Source organism: Gopherus evgoodei, chromosome 1 (assembly GCF_007399415.2).
Source record: "Gopherus evgoodei ecotype Sinaloan lineage chromosome 1, rGopEvg1_v1.p, whole genome shotgun sequence".
In the NCBI taxonomy this organism is placed as follows: Eukaryota; Metazoa; Chordata; order Testudines; family Testudinidae; genus Gopherus; species Gopherus evgoodei.
The window spans coordinates 277,144,034-277,162,441 of NC_044322.1; the positions used below are offsets into that span (position 1 = coordinate 277,144,034).

At 45.5% G+C, this 18,408-nt stretch overlaps 1 protein-coding gene across 1 annotated transcript in view; it reads right to left on the reverse strand.

Moving 5' to 3' along the window:
• LOC115647113 (solute carrier family 23 member 1-like) overlaps positions 1-18,408 on the reverse strand; it is a 74,667-nt gene that overhangs the window by 22,175 nt on the left and 34,084 nt on the right. Inside the window, exons 4-5 of the mRNA XM_030553842.1 lie at positions 12,769-12,928; positions 8,141-8,322 (exon numbers count right to left, since the gene is read on the reverse strand). Coding sequence (XP_030409702.1) covers positions 8,141-8,322; positions 12,769-12,928 — 342 coding nt within the window. The remainder of the gene's footprint in view (positions 1-8,140; positions 8,323-12,768; positions 12,929-18,408) is intronic.

Below are 18,408 nucleotides of genomic sequence, written 5' to 3' on the forward strand. Positions count from 1 at the left end.
TGTGTTCCACTCTATGCATCCAAAGAAGTGGGCTGTAGCCCACAAAAGCTTATGCTGAAATAAATTTGTTAGTCTCTAAGGTACCACAAGTACTCTTGTTCTTTTTTCAGATACTATAGCGATGAGCTCCATGGAAAAGTCCACAGGGAAATAAATAATTCTCTCTGCAGAGTAGGGCTTAAATAGTGTGCAGGAAATAAAGACTAGGCCCACACTATTGACCAATGAGAAGACAACACAATATTGAATAGCTGCTTGTTAAGTGAGCACCATTTTGTACAATGAATAAGGCAGGTTCCTATGGGAAAAAAATTTGTGATCATAAGAATGGCCATACTAGCTTAGATCAATTATCCATCAAGCCCAGTGTCTTGTCTTCCCACAGTGGCCATCACCAGATGCTTCAGAGGGAATGAAAAGAACAGGGCAATTATAGAGTGATCCATCCTCTGTTGTCCAGTCCCAGCTTCTGGCAGCCAGAGGTCCAGGGACAGCCTTTGTTGGACCTGTCCTCCAGGAACTTATCTAATTCATTTTTCAACCCAGTTATACTTTTGGCCTTCAAAACATCCCCTGGCAATGAGTTCCACAGGCTGACTGTGCATTATGTGAAGTACTTTCTTCTGCCTATTAATTTCACTGTGTGAGCCCTGGTTCCAGTGTTATATGAAGGGATCAATAACACTTTCTTATTCACTTTCTTCACCCCATTCATGATTTTATAGATCTCTTATCATCTCTCCTTAGTTTTCTCTTTTCTAGGATGAGCAGGCCCCTCTTTTTAATCTTTCCTTGTATGGAAACTGTTACACACCACTAATCATTTTGTTGCCTCTCTCTCTACTTTTTCCAATTCCAATATATTTTTTTGAGATGGTGCTACCATTCAAACTGTGTATTCAAACTGTGGGCATAATGCTAAATATAGTAGCATTATGATATTTTCTGTCTTATTATCTACCCCTTTCCTAATGGCTCCTAACTTTCTGTTAGCTTTTTTGACTGCTGCTGCACATTGAGCTGATGTTTTCAGAGAACTATCCGCAATGACTCCAAGATCTCTTTCTTGAGCGGTAAAAGCTCATTTAGACACCATAATTTTGTATGGATTGTTAGGATTATGTTTTCTAATGTTCATTACTTTGCATTTATCAACACTGAATTTCAATTAGCCAATTTGTTACCCAGTTACCCAGTCTTCCCTTTGTAACTCTTCCAACTCAGCTTTGAACTTAACTATTTTGAGCAATTTTGTATCATCTGCAAACTTTGTCCCCTCACTGTTTACTGCCTTTTCCAGATCATTTATGAATATGTGGAACAGCACTGGTTCCACTACAGAATCTTGGAGGACCCTGCTATTAACCTCTGCCCACTGTGAAAACCAACCATTTATTCCTACCCTTTGTTTCATGGCTTTTAACCAGTTACTGATTCATGAAAAGATTTTCCCTATTATCCCATAACTGCTTACTTTGCTTAACAGCCTTTGGTGTGGGAAGTTGTGAAAGCTTTTCCAAAAATCTAAGTGCACTATATCCACTGGATCACCATTACATACTTGCTGACACCTTCAAAGAATTCTATTAGATTGGTGAGGCATGATTTTCCTTTACAAAAATTGTGCTGATTCTTCCCCAACATACTATGTTCATTTAGGTATCAGATTCTTCTGTTCTTTACTATAGGTTCAACTAGTTTGCCCAATACTGAAGTTAGGCTTACCAGCCTGTACTTGCCAGGATTGCCTCTAGATCCCTTTTAAAAAAATCAGCATTACGTTAGGTACCCTCCAGTTATCTGTTACAGAGGCTGATTTAAGTGATAGGTTACATACCACAGTTAGTAATTCTGCAGTTTTGTATTTAAGTTCCTTCAGAACGCTTGGGTGACTACTCATCTGGTCCTGATTACTTTTTACTGTTTAGTTTATCAATGTGTTCCAAAACCTCCTCTGTTAACACCTCCATCTGAGACAGTTCCCCAGATTTGTCATCTAAAAAGAATGGATCAGGTATGAGAATTTTCCTCACATCCTCTGCAGTGAAAACTAATGTAGAGAATTAATTTAGCTTCTCCACAACAGCCTTGTCTTCCTTGTGTTTGGTTTAGAACCTCTATAGTCCAGTGGCCTCACTGACTGCTTGGCAGGCTTACTGCTTCTGATGTACTTAAAAGTATGTTGGTTTTAGTTTTTGTGTCTTTTGCTAGTTGCTCTTCAACTTTTTTGCCTGACTAATTATACTTTTACACTTGACTTGGCAGAGTTTATGCTTCTTTCTATTTTCCTCACTAGCATTTGACTTCCCATTTTAAGGGATATCTCTTAACCCTTTACTGCCTCTTTTACTCTGTGTAGACATGTGGCACTTAATACTTTTACTATTTATTTAGAAAAATTGGGTATACATTTAGCATGAACCTCTATTATGGTGTTTTTAACTAGTTTTCATGCAGCTTGCAGGCATTTCATTCATGACTGCTCCTTTTAATTTCGGTTTAACTAGCTTCCTCATTTTTATGTAGTTTCCCTTTTTGAAGATAAAAGCTACTGTGCCGGGTTTCTTTGGTATTCCGCCCCCCCCCCACACACACACACAAGGATTGTGTAATTGAAGACTCTCATAAAGCATACGAACAAGGGGGCTGAATTAAGGTTGCACGGGCAACCTTAATTCTGTCATTTCCTAACTTCTGATTGCTTGACTTTGCAATCTTAATAATGTTCTTTTAATGTAGTTTTTGTGGGTAATACATACATATATATATACACAGGAGCGGCACCAGCGTTTCTGGTGCCCTAGGAAGAATTCAGAGGGCGGCATTTTGTGTGCTCCCCACGGGGAGCACGGGAGCTTCCAGTTTCACTCCCATTGTGCCGCCGAAGAAGGACCCTCTGCTGAAATGGCGCAGGCGACAGCAGCAGTCATTGAGCTGCTCAATTGCCTGCCGCTGTTTTCCGCGGCACAATGGCAGAAGGTCCTTCTTCAGTGGCGTGACGGGAGCGGAACTGGAAGCTCCCATGCGCCCCGTGGGGAGCGCACAAAATGCCGCCCCCGAATCCTGGCGCCTTAGGCGACCGCCTAGGGGTCACCTAATGGAAGCGCTGGCCCTGTATATACACACATATAACATAACTGTGACAGAGCGTTTGTACATTGAAGATGCCAAACAAAAATGACAATTTGTTTATTACTGATGTGGAGTTTTAAAAATCAAATGCATTTTCTGGTTGGGGAGTGAAAGTCACTGGTAGCCCCCCTTAACAGCTTACAAACAGCCAGTAGGGAGAAGCAGAAGCCTCATGGACACAGTACCCTGAACTTTTGAACTGTCTCCCCTTATCAGTTTTGAGGCAGTTGAAGCTGGTTCTTGGCTGGTTTTTGCTGAGCAGATTGCAGAAGTGCAGAGTTTGTTAACCACCAACCAAATGCTAGCACAACTGAAGCCTGTGTGTGAGAGTGTGTAGAAAAGATTCTTGATTTTTGTATTGAGCAGAGTCTTTTGTACCAAGGTACAGGGCTCTCCTTTCTTCTGCAGAATAAAGCATCTTTTCCTTATCCCTGTCTGGCTGTCATTGGCTCTCAGCTAGGCGGACCCAACATTTGGGTAACAGTTTCTGGCGACCCCAGACGGGACTCTGCTAGCTTGGACATCGGACTCGGATGGCTGGAGCGAACTAGGAGCGGAGCCACTGGGGTGCTTAACCCCTCTTCCTCACTTCGCCACGGCCCCTGGGGTTCATGCTCCGATAAGGTGAGCCCTAATAGGATAAAGACACGCTATCCGGTTCTGGTTTGCTATCTGATTCTGGTTCTGTTCTGTTTAACCAGTTACTGTTGTTTTTCTGCTCTGTTCATTTGGGCATTAGGTGTGTGGGTGGAACTGAACCTCTCGTTCGTAATTCCTCAGGGTGGAAGCCATTGCGTGCGATGAAGCTCTGAGGTCAAATTTAGATCCTTCTGTCCCGTCCCCTGTAGCGGTCAGTGTATAGAAGTAGAAAAACCTGAATTAGACCGTAATTCCCTCTGCTGTCTGTGTAATTCTCTTTTTGAGTGTTAGAAGACAGATGGGTGGGTTTCTGGATAAACCCTCTAAGGATAGTCCTTTGGATTATATGTTAAGTAAATGGCCTTTACCCGGTGTTCAGAAAGGAATGTCAAGAGGAAATTGAATAGTTAAACGCCAATGGGCCATGTGTTTTTGTCCAGGTGGCAAGCCTCACGAGGGAGGACTCGGGTAGTCTTGTGAGTAAGAATGTTTAAGGGAAGAGACCAGTAGGGGTGGGGGCTAGTTGAGAAGCCCACCCTCCTAGCTAAACTGGTAGTGAAACGAGTTGGTGCCCATGGAAGGGACGGTTCAGCGAGAAAAGCAGGATCAGGCCCAGGCGGCAGGCAACAGACAGAGATTGGAAAACAGGTTGGAAAATTTTGAGGGTGTAGTGGAAGGAAGGAGTAAGTAAGTGTAAGCATGGGGATTTCAAATACCCAGGACAATACTTGAAATGGTGATTTGAGTTGATGAAAGTGGCTGTTGGGAGACCAGCAAGTGATTTAAGGAAGAGTGAAAAGTTAACTCTGTAGTTGCTAGAGGGAACAGCAGTTGAACTTTGTAAAAATGCTAAAGGGAAAGTTCTTGGTGTCTGAAATGTTTGTAAATAAATTCAGGCAAAGAAATTATTAGATTGCAATCATTTGGCTATGAACAATTTAGTTGAATTAGCTAAAGAATGTATACAGTGCTACGTAATTGAAATTTTATTAGGCTTTAAGGAGCACTATAAGTAGTGATGTTTTCTTTCAGTGTTTGAAAGCAGGAGTTAAAAGTAATAAGCAATCAAAATTCTGGTAAAGTTAATTATGTCCCTTTTAAGGTAAGAATCTTTAAGCTGTGGATAGCTTTGGATCCAAAAGCAAGCCAGAAAGCATCTGTATTAATGTGAATTATCTAACTGATAAGGTAGAAGCCATTGAAACCTGGGCTGCCTATGAAACAAATACAAGAAAATATGAGGTAATTCCTCTGTTTTGCCTGAAATCAACAAGGGTATTTGTATATTTTAAGTGATGATATTTTAATATTTTCATAGGATAGTCTAATTTAAAATCAAACAGAAGGGTTAAATGCAGATACTTGTTTTATTCAACTTGGAATACAAAGTGTTTGGATAAATCAGGACAATATGATATACTAAAGTCTAACACATTTGCTTAAGAAAGAAAAAGAAACTTCATTGGCCAAATCTTTTTATTGAAAATTGTTGTTAAAATTTGCCTACCAACAGTCTTTGGAAGCAAGGACATGAAAAGTTAACCCACTCCCCATATTGTACGAGATCCTTCTGGCTACCTCAGATTTCTAGCCAGAGGGCTGGGGAAGGTGGGAAGCTATTGGACTAGAGGTTGTTTTGAGTGAACTCCTCAAAGTGGGTGTGCTTGTCCTTGCTTATTGCTCCATAGCTCTGTAATAAGATTATTTTAGTGGAAGTTTCCTTTGTAGGTTAAAAGAAGCCAAGAAGGGAAGAAGGAAAAAGAACAGAATGAATTAATTGGAAAAAATAGCTAGCAAGCTTAGGCTAAAGATAAGACACTGGCTCCATTCAAGAACACTGATCACAGCTAAGACTTGGCTGACAACCAAGAAAGGGGGGTGCTTGAATGTGCCCAAACAGCTATGAGATCTGCAAAACACTGCCAGGCACTAATGAAATGTGTTAGGTTTCTTTTCTCACTGGTAAAGAAGCGCTACCCAAAGACCCTAGCAGCCCTGCCACTCCTTGGAACCAGGAGACTGGATCTATGTAAAGGTCCACCAACGAAAGACTGCTTTGGCTCCATGCTGAAAAGGCCCTTATTAAATCCTGCTGACTACCAACACCACTGTGAAGTGCCAAAGACTGACTGCCTGGACCCATGATTCTCACTGAAAAAAAGACCCCTCCACCTCGGGAGAATTCTCCTACTGATGATTAGCCTATTTCTCCTTCTAGCTCCACTGTGCCTTCTGGACAGCAAGGAAAAAGGACAAGGTGAAGTGCTAGTAACCTCTCCCTTGTCCACTGACAGACCTACTGTGCCTATGAATTTTTCTAGAAGAATCAAAACCATTACAGGGTGATGTGCTGGTAACCTCTCCCCTGTAGGATGCTGAACCACAACTGCTTCGGGAAAGATGAAGGAACACTCACTCCACTGAAATTGCCAAAGTCCAGGAATTCCTGACTAGAAAGGACATTAAGAACTGATCCTGGTAAAGAAACAAAGAATTATACACTGGTAGGAAGAAATTTGTGGGACCCATGCTTGGGAATGTGGTATTGACTGGATTTTGGGGTTTGTTCTACAGGCTGCGCCCTGTGTTCTGGATAAATCCTTCAACATGTATTGCTCTCCCTAACTGGATTTTAAATGACAGGTACCAAAGGCACCTTGTTGCCCTTGTCATCTCCCCCATTATCCTGTAATACACCCCCTCCTAGGCTATTAATGTTAATGCCTTTTGAAAATATTGAGGATAGTTAAATAACAGATGTAATATAGTACTACACCAAGGAAAGATGGTATTGAATATCACTGAGGCTGGGAAGGCATTGCAGTGGGATCTAGTATGTTTAGAAATTCAGGATTTCCTGAATGACCAGCTGATGGCCATTCAGAGTGATCTTGAGCACCAGACTTGGCCCACTGCCCTTACAGACACATCAGGAGTACCATCTGATCTGTGGTCGTGGAAACATACTTGGACACTTTCTGGGTGGAAGTGTGGACATTCACAGTGCTCCTTCCAAGCATTTGGACCGGTTAGGGGGGTGTGGGCTCCCACATACTGAATCCTGACAGGTCCATGGGGAGGATGCATGTGGGACTGGATTATTCACTGAGATATTTGGGAAATTAGATCACCTGGTATACCTAACTGATTTATAGTCAGTGCCCCAATCCCTTAATTGTCAGACAAACAGGATTCCACTCTTTTGTCCGTGCACTAATTCCTGGATTGTGGGTGGCTAAGCTCAAGAGAGCAGTTGTAAATATTTCTGCAGAGCTTGAAAAAACAGCTACTGCAACAATAGACGCTTTTCAAAAACTGCAACGAGAGATTGATGAAGTAGCAGAAGTGACTTTGCAAAATAGACGTGTGCTAGATGCCATGAATGCTGAATTGGGGAAAAATGTGCTTGCATTGGGGAAAAATGCTGTTTTTATGTTAATTACTCTGGCTTAATTGAAAAGGATTAACAAGCTATTAAGAATGCTGCTGTTGTTTTTCATGCTGTATCTCTTGATCACACCTTTAGTTCTGAGAACCTCCTCCCAGACCTTGGGTCATGGTTTACTGGCCTTTTCCGAACAATTGTAAGGTGGATTATTTTCCTCCTTTTCCTCCTATGTATTGTTTGGGTACTGATGCAACGTGCAAAGTGTCTGTGTAATGCTGTAATCAAAGGTTCTGCTGTCCATAAAAAAACCCAGTACCTGTCTCTTCAGCTTGATCGCAAATTACATAACGGGCCTGACAATCTGACAACCCAGATTGTCAGGCCCGAAGGTGGGACTGTGAAAGTCACTGGTAGCCCCCCTTAACAGCTTACAAGCAGCCAGTAGGGAGAAGCAGAAGCCTCACAGACACAGTACCCTGAACTTTTGAAGTGTCTCCCCTTATCAGTTTTGAGGCAGTTGAAGCTGGTTCTTGGCTGGATTTTTCTGAGCAGATTGCAGAAGTGAAGGGTTTGTTAACCACCAGTCAAATGCTAGCATAACTGAAGCCTGTGTGTGAGTGTGTATAAAAGATTCTTGATTTTTGTATTGAGCAGAGTCGTTTGTACCAAGGTACAGGGCTCTCCTTTCTTCTGCAGGATAAAGCATCTTTTCCTTATCCCTGTCTGGCTGTCATTGGCTCTCAGCTAGGCGGACCCAACATTTCAGTAACAGGGGTGTGTGCGTAAGTGTAAAGGCCATAATCTCTTTGGGGCAGGGTCTCTGTTACCATTGGTGTCTTGTGCAACACTCAGTACCCTGTCAGCACTTAACTAACAGTGCATTTAGAATCCACCAGCTTGTAATACCTGATCCAATTTCAGATTTAGACTATTTATCCCATTAATCTGCCCCCAGTTTCACCAACGTGAAGTGTTACTTACATGGCTGATATGCCCCAGTGTGAGCCAGCCTCATCTCCTGCAGAGTTGAAGAGAGGCAGCGCAACCAAGGTTATGGTTGGGGCGATGGTCAAAGGACCAATGAATCGCATCAGAAATCCAATCAGGCCAGAAAACCCAACAAAGATTTGGAAACAGGAAGCGACCATGATGGCTCCCTGCAGCTGAAAAACAGAGGTAAAGAAAGCAGAGATTTAAAGGCATCTGTCTGAGGCCTGGTGTACACTACGCTTTTAAACCGATTTTACCAGCGTTAAACCGATTTAATGCTGTACTCGTCCACACTACGAGGCCCTTTACATCGATATAAAGGGATCTTTAAATCAGTTTCTGTGCTCTTCCCCAATGAGAGGAGTAGCGCTAAAATCAGTATTACCATATCGGATTAGGGTTAGTGTGGCCACAAATCGACGATATTGGCCTCCGGGCGGTATCCCACAGTGCACCACTGTGACCGCTCTGGACAGCAATCTGAACTTGGATGCAGTGGCCAGGTAAACAGGAAAAGCCCCACAGACTTTTGACTTTTATTTCCTGTTTGCCCAGCGTGGAGCTTTGATCAGCACGGGTGGCAATGCAGTCCCAAATTCAAAAAGAGCTCCAGCATGGACCATATGGGAGATACTGGATCTGATCGCTGTATGGGGAGACAAATCTATTCTATCAGAGCTCCATTACAGAAGACGAAATGCCAAAGCGTTTGAAAAAAATCTCCAGGCTACACAGTGCTGCGTGACAAGTGTAACGGAAAGCCAAAGAATCAAATGGACCCTCATGGAGGGAGGGAGGTGGTACTGAGAACTCCAGCTATCCCACAGTCCACAGCAGTCTCCGAAAAATATTTACATTCTTGGCTGAGCTCACAATGCCTGTAGGTTCAAACACATTGTCCGGCATGGTTCAGGATATAGCTCGACAATTTACTCCCTTCGCCCCCACATGAAAGAAAAGGGAAAGAAATCGTTTCTTGACTTCTTTGAATGTCACCCTATATCTACTGAATGCTGCTGGTAGATGCGATGCTGCAGCAGTGAAGAGCAGTATCCGCTCCTCTCCCCTCCCTGGTGGTAGATGGTGCAGTAGGACTGCTAGCCGTCCTTGTCATAAGCCCATGAGTGCTCCTGGCTGGCCTCAGGTGAGGCTGGCCGGGGGCGCCTGGGTAAAAATAGGAATGGTTCCCGGTCATTCCCAGTAGATGGTACAGAACGGCTGGCAACCATCCTCATCATAGCAACTGGGGGCTGAGGTCCATCAGCCCCCTCCCTTTCATGTGTAAAGAAAATATTCTGTACTGCCTGGATTATCATAGCAGTGGGATGCTGGGCTCCGCTCCTCTCCCCCGCACTGCTTAATGTTCTGCATGGATTGTCATAGCACCGGGAGGCTGCCTCCCCCTAATTTTATCTCACTAACAAGTCACTGTTTCTTATTCCTGTGTTCTTTATAACTTCATGACACAAATATGGGGGACACTGCCACGGTAGCCCAGGAAGGTTGGGGGAGGAGGGAAGCAACAGGTGGGGTTGTTGCAGGGGCATCCCCTGTGAATGGCATGTAGCTCATCATTTCTACGGGATCTGGCATGGAGCAGCTGTGCTCTCTGATACACTGGTTCTCTAGTACACTTGCCCCATATTCTAGGCAGGACTGACTATTTTTAGAAACCATAAAGGAGGGATTGACTCGGGGAGTCATTCCCAGTTTTGCCTTTGCGCCCCCGGCCGACCTCAGCCAGGGGCACCCATGATAGCAGCAGACAGTACAGAATGACAGATAACCGTCATCTTACTGCCAATTTACAATGGCAGCAGACGGTACAGAACGACTGATAACCGTCTCTGCTATCATGCAAAAGCAAACGAATGCTGCTGTGTAGCATTGCAGTAACGCCTCTGTTAGCGGCATCCAGTACACATACGGTGACAGTAAAAAAAAAAGCTGAACGGGCTCCATGGTTGCCATGCTATGGCGTCTGCCAGGGCAATCCAGGGAAAAAGGGCGCGAAATGATTGTCTGCTGTTGTTTTCCCGGAGGAAGAAATGAGTGACGACATTTACCCAGAAACACTCGCGACAATGATTTTTGCCCCATCAGGCACTGGGATCTCAATCCAGAATTCCAAGGGGCGAGGGAGACTGCGGTAACTATGGGATAGCTACAGAATAGCTACCCACAGTGCAACGCTCCGGAACTCGAAGCTAGCCTCGGACCATGGACGCACACCGCCGAATTAATGTGTTTAGTGTGGCCGCGTGCACTCGACTTTATACAATCTGTTTTACAAAACTGGTTTATGTAAAATCGGAATAATCCTGTAGTGTAGACCTACCCTGAGTTAGTCCATTTTAGTTAGGTGGGCTCAAAAGCACTTTATGGGCCTGATTCAACTCCCACTGAAGTCAGGGGGAGTCTTTCCACAGATTTCAATGAAAGTCATCTCAAATCTTAAACGAGGGTAACACTCAAACAGGAATGCAGGCCCATTAACTCTCCCCCTGACTTACCTCCTCTGATTCTACCTCCCTCATTGCCAGCTGTCCAAGGGGAGCTGGACTGTCAGAAGCCAAGAGCTCTAAACAGAACCAAGTCAACCAGGCATCCACCCATCCTTTATTAAAGACTTTGAGTACAGGTTAGTGTTCATAAAAAAGGGAAATTAAGTAGTAATTACTATTACTGGCATTGACCAAGGGTCAGATACTGCACAAGCGTTCCTAATTCAGCTCTTCCAGCACCTTAGTCCTGATCAACCAACTCCACTGTTCTAGCCTTGGATTTTGCTCCGCCTTCTGGGGAACTAGAATGCATACCCACCTAACTCTTTTCTAGTCAGGTCCTGATCAGGGCCCTGAGCCTGCAGACGCAGGCTTGCACGAGTCAAGGTTTGCAGAGTCAGGCCCAGTGACTGCGTGACAAGCCAGTGCTCTGATCTCCTGAGGCCCAGCCAGGGCAGCAAAGGGAATCTTCAGCTGAACATAGACATTAAATAAAGTTTTCTATTTAAATTTTCAAAGTGCTGGATGACCTCGAAATCCCTTCTGTTTCTCCGTGTGGGTTGCAAATATATTACCAGGCAGACCAGTACAATAAACTCCTGAATTATCAGAATCAGTCGGGCAACACCAAACATGTTTAGATAATCAGGAGAAAACAGCCAGGGAACTACAGCACACCAGCAGTTAGATTAGGAGATCTGGCTAGTGGGCATGCGGATAGCCAGGCTTTTGTTTTATCTGAATATTGCTTTCCTCTGCAGGACACATTCATCACCATGCAACCTTTGCGAGCTTGGTAAATGCTGTTTAAATACACAACAGTTATTTACCCTACATGTGAGTTATTAGTTACATTAGTTAATACCACTAAATAATGAATGAATTACTAGGTACCTTGGCTCTTGTGATAAGGCTTGACCCTGTGAGGTGCTGAGTGCCCTCAACTCCCACCAGGTATAGTGAGAGATGAACACTTTGAGGCTCAACCCCCTTAATAAGTGGTTTCCAACCTGGGGTTCGGGAAACCTGGGGGTCTGCAGTCTATGTCTAAGATTTCCAAAGGGGTCCACAACTCCATTATAATTTTTTTAGGGGTCTGCAAATGAAAAAAATGTTGAAAACCACTGACCTAAATGAAAAGGCAAGAAAATAGTTATCCTGTGACTGCACTGTATTTACTTGGATCAATAGTGACCATAACACCAACGCTCTGCACTGAACTGCAGCTTTCAGCCAGGATCTCAAAGCTCTTGACAAACATAAGCTGTTTCACAGCGCTCCAGCAGGCAGGTAAATAGAAGCACAGAGCAGTTAAGCAACTTGTTCAATGTCAAACAGTGACTAAGTGACAGATCTGTGATAAGATCACTGGTGCCCTGAGTACAAGTCCCCAGCCTTCAGCAAGTAGAACGTATTCTTTGCCTTCTTGTTTATGATCATTTGCGTCCTCCATGTTCTGTTAACATGGCCAGTAGCTGCAAGGGTCCAGATCAAATCTCTCAAATCAAAACACAGGGAAGGACCTCTGCAGAAGGGAATAGAGATATCAGCCATCTCTAAAGTACCTTCCAACCTCCCTTCCTAGGGGGAACTCCTCCCTCTGCGGAGATCTGCACAGAGGGAAGAGCCGGGGGTTGAACAAGCTAGCACAGTAGAGATTACACAGAAAATGAAATTCAGCTCTAGGCTATATATCCTTTTCTACGGACGCTCTTCATGCTGAAGAACCCCCTCCATTGAGGGAGGGTGTTAGAGGAAGCCACAGCAGGGGAGGAGCACTGTTATATTGGAATTCCACTGGGGGAGGGGTTCCCAGCATAGATGGCTCTGAGATGGTCACTAGTTACCACAGAAATGGCCCTGACATGGTATATGTTTTCCCAGAAAATAAAATACTCTGACAGCATTTCCTCAGCCTTCGGGACAAGTCCATGAGCGAAGTCCATAAACCACAGATGTCTGCAGCGTTGAAAGTTAGAACATAGCATTGTATTCACTAGTAAGCAGGGGTCTCTCCTGTGATTTGACTTCCCTTTCTAACACCTCAAGGCCCGTTCAGACGATTCCCCTCAGGTTTTTATAGCGGCCCTTCTGGCAGTAGCTCACAGGAATTACCTCTCGCATCCTCGATTGCCAGACCTCGATGAACTCTGGTGAAGTAGCATTCACTTGGCTGGCATTCTGCGTCCACGCAGGGCATCTCCAGTTAGGAAGGGAGAGCATGGCAAGAGAAGGAGTCAAGAACGCAAAAGTCCCTCCTTGGAGAATGGGCAACCTGGAAACAAGCCAGAGGGCAGAGAATTAAGCTATTTGATCTCTGGAAGCCCCACCCGTCAGGGCAGGGCAGGGCAGGGGAAAGTTTTGGGGTGGATCAGTAAGCACCTCAGCATGCACAGAGTCAGTGGAAATCCAGAGGTCTCAGCAGAGACCTGACAACAAAGAGGTGTCTTAAGCCACACAATTACACTTAAGTTTTATTTCAAAAGGGGGATTTGGCCTCTCTCATGTTTGCATTTGGCAATTTCCTTTTCAATACACTGATGTTTCTGTGAACTCTGTCACCAACAATAGCCAAGAGCCTGTATGTATTTTGACACAATAGTAGTATCCCAAGCATTGGGAAATGCTGCTTCTGGATTCAAACTTTGGGTCCCTCATCCCTACTTGCGGTATTGTATTTAAGGAGGGAAAATGGCCATCTTCAAGCATGTGTCTGTATGTTTTGGATCAGGTTTATGCTACAAGATAGTAAAAGAACAAGAGAAGAGAAAAGGGAAGGAATCAAAGTAGAGAAAGAGTAACTGAGTGACATAAGTTTGTGGCTAATTGTGAAGAGGCAGAAGAGGAAGTTCTTGGAAACAGCAAAAGGGAGGGGAAAGAGACCCAGTCTGAGACTTAAATAAGGGGCCTAATTCTCCACAAACAGGCTACTGGTAACTCACAGTGAAGCTGTGATCTACCGGAGGGGCTGCCGAGGGTCCCTGGTTAAAATTCTGCCACCAAATTGAAGGAATGTTGGGATGATGGCCCTTGATGGAGTCATCCTCTCTGAACACAGTTCTTCACGTCTCCAAAGGCCTTCCAGGCTGGCCTAAATGCTCCAATTACCCACCCCCACACACACACAGCCGGTGCAAGGATATTTTGTGCCCTAAGTGGAACTTTCACCTTGTGCCCCCCTCTCCCCCTTGCCTCCCCCCGGAGCATCGCTTATTATAAACTTTCAAAAATGAATACTGGATAATATGGCATTGTTCATTAGAATTAATACATATTCAGCTTGAAAATGTATTAATTTCATAATTTAATCTACATATTTAATGAAAATAAATGGCCTTGGGTCTCCTGCATGTGGGTAGAGTCCCTCCTGCCCTCCCCCCATGGATCTAGAAAGGGCTGTTTTGGGGATCAGAGCACAGAGTTGGGAGTCAGGATCTGGCTTCTATTCTCCACCCTGGCACCAACTCACTGGATGACTCCAGGCAAGTTACTTCCCTGTTCTGGGCTTCAGCTCCCCCCAGCGCTAAGGTGTGAAATGATTCCTTGCTCCTGGGCTGGAAAGTGCAATGCAGGTGGGAAGGGGCATCTGAAGGCCTGTCTTCCCCACAGGTGTAAGGCCAGGACTGAGTTCCAGCCTCCGTCATGACTGTTCTGGTTGCTTTACTCTGCCCCAGGCCAATTGCTGCTGAAGCCCCTTACTCAGAGAGCTCTGACCTAGGGCAGAGGCATCAGTGTCATTCCGGGCCTGATTTTCAGAGATGCTGAGCACCTGCGGTTCCCCCGCAGTTCCCCTGTGAGAACTCCAGGGTTCTCAGTACTTCTGAAACTCAGGGCAATTTATTTCAAATGCTGGGCCAGGACTGAGCCTGCAAAGGTAGGTCCATATATACTTCTCAATCCACAGCAGATCTCCCATCAATAACAATACAAGCAATTAGGAGAATTATGAGGGGCAGTTGGCCCAATTCTGGGAGTGGGGAGGATATGGCTTATGGCCCTAATGTGGTCACTAAACTTCTGCCTAGTAAAGTTACTGGTGCATCTGCTGTCATTCAGTGGGAGAACAAAAATCTCTTGGGTGCTGCAGGCTACCCAGGGTTCTGCTGCACTTAACCTGAGTTGCTTGCACACTTGCAGTGGTTGTGCACCACACAACTGGTCACCCATGTTACATGAAAATCTGGCTCTGACAGTGTCGTAATTAGACTTAACAGTTACTGCTGCATTTCCTAGAGCTGTTTTCCCAGGCTGGTTGCAGACTCAGGCAGACAGAACTGTGTTGGCTAGATGCCCATCACTTTTGGAAGATTTTCCTTATAGCCATAAAGGCTTGAGACAGCTGTGTTTCTTCACTGAAAACTTGCAATGTGCTGCCCCTGAATCCCAGATTAATACCTTGCGTGGGCAGGTTCAGAGCTCAGGGCTTGAAGGCCTCTGGTCTAATGGTCTGAGCCAGTGCAGAATTAGGAGCCTTGACCTCCTGTGTTCAAAACAGGACTCTGACAATGACTCCCCAGGTGACCTGGGCAAATCACATCCCTGTTCTCTGCCTCAGTTTCCCCAGAAATGGGGCTCTATTTACCTGCTCCACAGGGCTGCAGGGATGGATGGGGATGAAGCTTTGGAAGATGACAAATGCTGAGGACGGTTACACTTTTGCAGCTCTTTAACCCTGTATCCTCTGGAAGAGCCATGATCCATCCCCGCAGGTGGACTGGTGGCCACGGTCTCCTCTTCCTTTCCCCGCACCCCCACTCCTCCCTTCCACTGTTGCATTGCTGTCAATAGGACCAGCTGCAGGCAGGCTGAAGTCACCTGCTCTGGCAGCCCTTGGGCAGCAGCCGCTACTGCGGCAGGGGGTCCGGGACTACCAGAGCCGGAGGGAGCAAGCTAGGGAGCGATGCGGCAGCCTGAGGGCTAAGAGTGGAGGTGGCTCCAGGCTGGCAGGGAGGGGCGCAGGTGGGCAGTGATGTGGGGCGTGGCAGAGGGAGGCAGCGGGGCACGTGGTTGCAGAGGATGCCCGCAGAGGTAGGTGCCAACATGGCTGCAAGCAGCTCGTCCCCCCACCAGGAGCAATAGTGTAAAAAAAAAATTGGGGGGGCACCGCTTTTTGGCACTTCCAAATCTTTTCGCCCTAGGTTGCCACCTAGTTCACCTAGTGGTTACACCAGCCCTTCACACATCTACTAGAGTTTTGAATAAATAATAGTAATTTGCCTTCTGTAATGCCTTCGAACTTGGGATCCATACTTTACAGAGACTAAACAATTGTCAGACTGACATACTACACAAACAGCTTAATCTTTTTTAAGCTTTTACCACCTATGTTAAATTGCCTCCACAGGGACTTCATTTACATGCTAGTGGGACACACATGCTCTCTCCTTAAATCAGATCTCCCTGTCCCTTCAGCTAGAGTGATCAGATGTCCCTATTTTATAGGGACAGTCCCGATATTTGGAGCTTTTTCTTATATAAGCACCTATTACCCCCCACCCCATCCTGATTTTTCACACTTGCTGTCTGGTCACTCTACCGTCAGCCCTTGCTCCAAGTTTTATTACCTTGTTATCCCACAGAACAAGGCTGTATCCACACTGAGCTCTTTCTGAAAATCGCCCACTGATGCTGCAGCACTAGTCCAGGTACCTACTGTGGGAGTCCTAGCATACACTGGGCTCAGGGAGTTTTACCACCATGCCATCATATAATGCTGCTTAGAGTAGGTCTTGACAATATGGTGATATAAATGCTGTGTAGCCTGCGCCCTCCCTCCCCCCCCCCGGGCATGGCTTAAGCGCTCTTCTCTCCTTAGTGTTTGCTAAGGCCAATATTTAGAGCAGCTTCTCCCCTCTTCTTGAACAGGTCAGGTCCTGGGTTCTTCTTTTTGGCTCATGGTGCCTCACGTTATTCCTTGCTGTGCCAGAGACACAGGGACGCTGTCCCTTGAGAAATTAATGGCCATGTTTGTAGCTGGCAAGGGATGCCAAGCCCAGTACGCAGGAGACAGTAAAGTCAATAAAACAAACATCAACGGAATGATCACACCAAACATAACCCTATAACTGGGAAGGAGAGACAGGAAAATAGGACCTGTTGAAGGAAGGGATTAAAAAGGTTAACTAATACTTAACCAATGTTTGTAATTAAACCAACTTTCCACCTCCCAACACTCACAAACTTATCCAATCCGCCGCTTCTTCCCTAGCACCTTCCCCAGGTGAATGATAGGCCAAGGTTGAACATCCTGGGATTCCATGTCACAGTGCTGGGTCATTGGCCTGCTTTTAAACAAACATCATTTTTCTCCATCCCTAGGTGGGGCAGGGTCCTCTCTCAGCTGGGCTCATCTGTTCTCTGGTCTGGAATCCTCCTGTGGTTTCAGCTGGCTCTCAGTAGCTGGTCAAATCTTTCCCTGGTGGATTCTCATCACTGGAAATACCTGGTCCATGCAGCTAAAGACTCAGAGCTGTACAAACTCCCTTCAGGGAAGCAGAAATTTAGCAGGGATGCCCTGAGACATGTCCATCTTTCTCAGCCTCCAAACAGAAAAACTGCAGCCCTGACTAGACATTAGTACAGTGGACTGCTCATCCAGATCATCCCATACAGAAACCTCCTTAACTGGTCCCAGCAGGGGTTTCTAGTTCCTTCACTCCCCACCGCTGACTCCAAGCACTCTGGGAATGGGGTTTGAGGGCTCTGGCAGCCACTTAGTCATAACCCTTTCAACAGGGCCCCATAAGGTATGTCTACAAAGCCCACGGCAGCAAGCCTCCCAGCTTGGTTACACTTTTGCAGCTTTATTTTTTTTAAAAAAAGCTGCGTAGCTAGTGCTTTGAAGTTGCAACTTGGGCTGGAGTGTGGCTCACCTCCCTCGGTGGGCTTCAGACCCCACACTCCAGCTCAAACTGCAGCTTCAAAGCACTGGCTACGCAGCTTTAAGAGTTCTTGCATGAGCCTCGCTAGTCCAAGTCTATCAACTGGGCTGGGAGGCTCACTGCTATAGGCTGTGTAGACATGCCCCTAGAGGCTTAGCCCAGAGGTCCAGGAAATCCCAAGAGAGTTATGCCATCCCTCACCTGAGAAATATCAGATGTCATTATCAAGTACTTCAGCATAAACGTAAGGTAGTACATAATACAATCAAGATATGCTTTTGAGCTCATACTCTGATTAAGAATACCACAAAAACAGGCAATATAACATGCACAAGCACAACGTCCTACTAAACTTTGAGTATAAGAGTGGTTTCCAGTACTGGGCAGCACACTCCCAACACCCATTTGTGGAACACAAGGGGCATCATCAGGAGATGGTCCTGCTTTGAGCAGGGGATTGGACTAGATGGCCTCCTGAGGTATCTTCCAACCCTTATATTCTATGATTCTATGAGAGTCATAGATTAACCAGATGATGGGCTTCAGTTCTCATCCAGAGTACCTGGGTATTGATGGATCTCCTGGGGTAACAGGTCATGTACTCCCTACCTCAGGCTCCATGCCACTGTCTGCAATTCCTCCCTCTGTAGGCTTTTCCATACTATCCAGGGCTGTTCCTTCTGGATACTTCAGTGGTGTGAAAGGTTTGGCTACAGGGTTCAGCACATGCCTTTGGGCATCACAGATGGACTGATCAGGTATTAGAGTTCTTCTGGACCTGGGATTTCAGGTTTTCCAGTGAGTCTGTACCTCAGAACACCAAATAAAAGTGATGCATTCATAGACTAGCCTTCCACATGGGAAGTTGCACTTT